Source organism: Macrobrachium nipponense, chromosome 45 (genome assembly GCF_015104395.2).
Source record: "Macrobrachium nipponense isolate FS-2020 chromosome 45, ASM1510439v2, whole genome shotgun sequence".
Classification (NCBI taxonomy): Eukaryota; Metazoa; Arthropoda; class Malacostraca; order Decapoda; family Palaemonidae; genus Macrobrachium; species Macrobrachium nipponense.
Window position 1 is genome coordinate 28,175,055 of NC_061105.1, and position 6,262 is coordinate 28,181,316.

The 6,262-nt window shown below is 39.5% G+C and overlaps 1 protein-coding gene across 1 annotated transcript; it reads left to right on the top strand.

Annotated features, from left to right (window-relative positions):
• The first annotated feature begins 1,127 nt into the window (after positions 1–1,127).
• LOC135214200 (cilia- and flagella-associated protein 251-like) lies at positions 1,128–1,544 on the top strand. Its single transcript, XM_064248268.1, has one exon. The coding sequence runs from the start codon at positions 1,128–1,130 to the stop codon at positions 1,542–1,544; it is 417 nt and encodes a 138-aa protein (XP_064104338.1).
• The last annotated feature ends 4,718 nt before the right edge of the window (positions 1,545–6,262 follow it).

Here is a 6,262-nt window from a genome sequence, read left to right on the forward strand (position 1 = left end):
CTCCTGTTATTATGCTACTGAATGCTATAAATTTATGAAAAGGGAGTTAATACGTAAAAAGAGTCCAAATTTAAGTCATTACCGAATAGAAGTGTATGATGCAAGTGAAAGTGGTGAGATCTTACAGTGGTTGTGTCATTGTCATTATTTATAACTAGAAGGTCCGGTGTTGTCAAATGAATGATTTAGGCTGTAGCTCCTGGATTTTATCAAGGGTACTATAGTAGATCCACATCAACCGTGCATTTGACGTCTAGGCCAGTCCCTTACGACGCTCCTCATTGGCTTTTAATCAGGAGCGTCGTAAGGGACCGGCCTAGACATCAAATGCACGGCTGATGTGAATCTACTATAGTCACACTACCCCTTTGACACCTGAACTGCTGAATCGGGGATAAACCCCTTGTGCAAAAAGCTTCCGCAACACTAGCTGCTGTATACAGGTACACAGTGCTCACTATACTCTGTTTTTTTCCATCTGTCCATCCGCCTGTGGTGTTTTTGTATGGTAACACTGCGTCTCGGGCTTTAGATAGTTACGTTCAGCTTACATTCAACGATTATAATAATATCCTATTTCGAATATTAACGGTGTACGTAATTCGCATACAGTATATTATTAAAACACTTTTCAGTTGCAAATGTACACCCAGATATCCTTTTATTTACCTAAAACTTACACATGGCGTAACTATCTAAAGCCCGGGACGCAGTGTTACCATACAAAAACACCACAGGCGGATGGACAGATATAAAAAAACAGAGTATAGTCTGGGATCGAATCCCCTACATGGGCTGACATTTGCTTCCATCTTGCACGGACTCTTTCACATCATCTATACTTTCATATTTAGGGGTCTTCGTATCCCCCATCCCGCCACTAAGCAATTACCTTCCATTTTCTCCGTGTGGTCAAACCATCTCTTTCCTCAGCATAAGGGGCCAGTCTTCTAATCTTCCCCGAGTTTCATTTCATTTCAGTCGTGGACGAAAGGTCTTATAGAATAAAAGACGAATAAGTAGTTTTTGTCCCTGACGTGAGGCATAGTTGGAAAGTTAGGTACGTAGGTGTCCTGTGGCCTGTACGAAAAGTTGACTAACAAGAAATTGATTCGTCAATCAATCAGATGTACGACTTTCGCTTCCCAATTCCTCCTCTGAAAGAAGGAGATGAGGAGGAGGAGAAAGTACGGCATTCCTCCAGAGGAAGAAGAGGGGAGAAAGAGGAGGGGGAGGAGGAAGTACGGCATTCCTCTAGTGGAAGAAGAGGGGAGAAAGAGGAGGGGGAGGAGGAAGTACGGCATTCCTCCAGTAGAAGAAGAGTGGAGAAAGAGAAGGAGGAGGAAGAAGTACGGCATTCCTCCAATGGAAGAAGAGTAGAGGAGGAGAAGGAATACGGCTTCCTCCTAGTGGAAAAGAAGGAGGGGAGAAAAGAAGGGGGAGGGGGGAGGAGGAAGTACGGCATTCCTCCAGTAGAAGAAGAGTGGAGAAAGAGAAGGAGGAGGAAGAAGTACGGCATTCCTCCAATGGAAGAAGAGGGGTGAAAGAGGAGGGGGAGAAGGAAGTACGACTTTCACTTTCCAACTCCTCCTGCAAAAGAAGGAGAAGAAGAGGAGGAGGAGGAGGAGGAGGCGAAGCGAGAGTGGAAGGCGAAAATCAAATGACTGAGACGGTGAGAGATGCTACATCGCCTGCATCATTTATCTCGAAGATGTACGACTTTGCGATCCACGAGATTCTACGCGACTGATGTCCGCCGCCCCCCCCACTCTCTCTCTCCCCCTCTCTCTCTATCTCTCTCTCTCTCTCTCTCTCTCTCTCTCTCTCTCTGATACAGCCCTGTCAGAGTTGCAGTATTTGTGTGTCCTCTCATACTACTTTTACGTCTTCGCTGTTTTCTTAAGGTTTGTTGCGAAGCGAGCTTTTTGTTCGCTTTTCCGTCTGCCCCCAGTGAGAGAGAGAGAGAGAGAGAGAGAGAGAGAGAGAGAGAGAGAGAGAGAGAGAGTTGGATTTTAGGAATTTGGATAGTACGGAGAAACGTTTCTTATGGGCATATAGAAATAGATATAATTATTGCTTGTAGCGACTGTTATAAATCAATCGATGATATAAGCAGAAATTGTGTTTTTGTTCTTCATTCTTTAATGCAGTTAACATATGAGTTTTTGTTCTGCTCTTTAAAGGAGACAATGAATTGTTTGCAATAGTATGTATGTGGATTTGGATCAATTGAAATGTCAGATCTGTATCCCCATGGCGCAAAGCCTTTATCTACACTAAATGTATTGATGTCCATGATAAAAAGAAAATTTTGAATTAAATCAGAAAATATTTTTAAAATTCCTCGAGAAAATGTTTTTAATATATACTTTAAAAAACGTTATTGAAATCCATCAGAAAATTCGTTTTTAAAATCCATTAAAAATGCCTTTTAAAAACCTTTTGAAAAGAACATTTGCGAAATCTTCAGATTTTTTTCAAATCCATCGAGAAAATGGTTTTGAAATACATTAGAACGCAAATCTTTCTTGAAATCCATCACAAAAAAAGTGTTTTTAAATCCATAAAAAAATCCTTTTTGATACCCCTTCAGGAAAAAACAATTTTGAAATCCATCAATAAGATTTCCTCGACCAGTACAGCAATGAATAATAAAAATATCGCGTCAGCAAAAATAGAAAAAAAAATGGATGAAATTTGTCGGAAATACTCATAAGGTCATGCCTTCGAGTTGGTCAATTTTATATGGATGTCGTGGAAGTTTTGAGATCCTGTGGCAATAGAAGAATTCAAATCTTGATCGATGCCTTAAAAACTAACGATCAGGAGGAACTTGCCCGTTAAATGTTCTCTCCAATTTTCATGAACAGATGGTTTTTAGTGTCACGAAAAAGGTGACGAGACTTAAAACCCAGAATTACCTTATAGATATACCGAAACAAATTAAAGGCTGTAACATCAAAGGATCCAGATTAGGAAAGTCTTGAAAGTAAATGGTCTTATAAGGCTGGAGTCAATACATAACGGTAGTCAAGCAGTATCAGGCGAATAAAAACGAATTCAAAACCAAATATTATAGTTCTTTAGTATGCAAAATCGAATGATAAAAAAAAAAACTTGGAATCCACCCCCCTCAAATAAAAAATGAACAGCCAATAAAATCCGAAGATAAATATTTAAAAACCTAAAAGTTCTTTTAATAATGATTTCAAACAATAAAATTCCAATAGGAGCCAAAGTCAACTCCTGAAAAATAAAGATATGAACTAAATGCGATTGCGGAGTTATGCAATAACCGAATAAAGAAATGTGTCGAGAAAATGAGATAAATACGAAAATAGAAGAGACAGCCAAAAGAAAGTAGTGAAAAATACAAAATAGAAAGGAGCACAGACGTCTTGCATTTGTACGGGTTGCGAGCGAGAAGCAATCACGAACCGCGGTTAGCCGTTTGCAACATATTGATAGCAGAAGAAGCCTGTTTGGTTGGTTGTTGATGGCGCTCTTAGGACTGGGCATTGGACTTGGCTGGGCACTGATATGCATGGCATTTCTGGTCGGAATTTGTGTTCTGGCTTTTTTCACTTTTAGCTGTTGGCCCCAATTTCAACAAAATCAGTTGTTTGTACTGGGACAAGAATGTGTTTCTCTCTCTCTCTCTCTCTCTCTCTCCTCTCTCTCTCTCTCTCTCTCTTCTTTCTCATTCTCTCAAATCTTCTCTCGCTCTCTCTCTCTCTCTCTCCTCTCTTTCCTTCTCTCTCTCCATCTGTCTCTGTCTCTCTCTCTCTCTCTCAATCTTTCTCTCTCTCTCCCTCTCCAATTCTTGTGCTGGTTTAACTACTTCCGATCTCTCTTCTATCTCTCAATTCTGGCTCTTCTCCCATCGTCTCTCATCTGTTCTCGTCTTCGTCTCCTCTCTCTCTCTCTCTCTCTCTCTCTCTCCAATTCTTGTGTGCTGGATCTAACTACTTCGACTCTCTCTCTCTCTCTCTCTCTCTCTCTAATTCTTGTATGCTGGATCTACCTACTTCGACTCTCTCTCTCTCTCTCTCTCTCTCTCTCTCTCTCTCTCAGGAGGGAATATATATATACTTTTACAAAGTCTATGACAGATAGGTGAGATATGATGGTGGATTTTCAATGAATGCGAAACGAAGTGAGGTGATTAATGATACGTATGTTTAGGGGCTCATGTATATATATATATATATATATATATATATATATATATATATATGATATATATATATCTATATATTTTAATATAATATATATAAATATAAATATATATATATGTAAATATATATATTATATATATTTTGATGACGAATGAAGTGTGATTATACTCATAAATATACATTATATTATGCATAGATACATACATACTACATATAGGCTTGCATATATGTATAAAAGTCTTTGTCACTGGGCGTTCACGGTATCCCTTGCAAAGAATGTAAGAAGACCTTCGTGTGACAAATAGACCGCCACCAGCCTTCCACTTTTATGGGAATCCACAAGATCTATCAGATATCTTCGAGAAACCTCAGAATTTTCTCACCAAGCACGATATAACCTCGACATTTCATTAGTGGGGAAGATTCTTCCGCTGTTATTGACAAAAACAAGCGTGAGTTCATCCGCAGGCCTGTGGAAAGGAGATCAGGTGGATAAGATCCCTCTGTGATCCACTCTTAAAGATCTGGACACTCCAAAAGCGACCAGCAGCAGTATTTAGTGATCGAATGTTTTGCAATAGTTTACTGGTGACTGAGGGGCTGATTACCATTGTACATTCCCATGTCTTTCTCCCGTAGGTTGCATTCAGTCCTCGCCAAATTGACTTCCGTAGGGGGTCAGTGCCGTCAGTGTACCTCACGTTGTGCAGTGTAGGCATTACTTAAGGGTGTTTGCAGCGTCTCTTCGGCTCCTAGCTGCAACCTCTTTCTCATCTTTTTACTGCACCCCCGTTCATATTTACTTCCTTCTGACTTTCCACCTTCTCCAACAATTGTTTCTTAGTGCAAGTTCGAGGTTATCCTCCTCTTATACCTTTCAGCCCTTCTTACTGTCAGTTTCCCTTTCAGGGCTGAATGACCTCATAGGTCCCAGCAGTTGGCCTTTGCCCTAAAATCCTATATTCTATTCTCTTCTCGCCAAAGTGAGATCTTGGACTAAGCTGTGAGTAGAAAGTGGAGAGGAGGTAATAAAAAAAATCTTCAGTATCGCTGATTTACTTGAGTGATGCGGTGAAATGCCATTTTAAATTATAATGCATTGCTTGAGTATGTATTTAGAAGTTTAATCTGTTCCTGGTACCGGGTTATTATAGATCTGTACTGTTGTTACCATATGAACAAACCTATGATACATCTATTCGTAAAATGGTGTCATTAGGATACTGTCCTGTATTTGATAAGATTATGCCTGTGGTAAATTGGATGAATACTACTAGAACTTAGAAAAATCGGGCATTATTTTGTAGCGTTATATACTAAAGGCATAGGCCTATATGATACATCAGGCGCTTGGTCTTGTTCAAGCATATTTTCAAGAAATGGCGCATGCAATTTCTTGAATGTACTGTTATTCATGTATTTTAATCCGCTAAACCTGAACTGTTAATTATTACCGTTACTGTTCCTAGTAGCGTTTTGACGTTGATGCGTGGTAGTAGGGTCGAGATGACGTATATATTCATGCATAAAGGTGCGTGTTTGTTTGTTTTGTTTTCTACAAAACCAAATAACGCTGTCGTCACGCCTTTGACTTGACAACGAACATGATACTATAGTGCTCCTGCCAAATTATGTGTTAATGACAGTGTGATCGCTCCATCGGCGATTTTAGCCTGGCCATTTGCCGCTCAAGTTCGCTGGCTTTATTGGTATTTTTTTTTTTTTTAATCTCGCTCGCTCGCAATTGATTTTTCTTCTTTGGAGTGACCTCCTCCCTGAGGCCACTTAATCTTTTGTTTACTCGTTTTCTATGTAGTAACTGAATCCGCCTTCGGGGTATTGTATGAGTACTCAAATGTAGTGTTGTCATTCGTAAGTATATTTTTATTTTATAGTTATGGTTTTTATACATATCCGAATTCGTTCTCATGGTTAATGATAATCATGCCTACACAGTGATTACTAAATATGTTAAAGATTCCGCTAAAAAATCAACTGATGCCCCTTTTGTCACGGTGAGAACAGACTCGAAGAGGAAGAAAGAACAAGAGAAAGAAAGACTCAACAAACGAACAGAAGAGACA

Bases quoted from the DNA above. Each gene is read 5' to 3' on its own strand.
- LOC135214200 (XM_064248268.1), top strand. From the start codon at position 1,128: ATGTACGACTTTCGCTTCCCAATTCCTCCTCTGAAAGAAGGAGATGAG.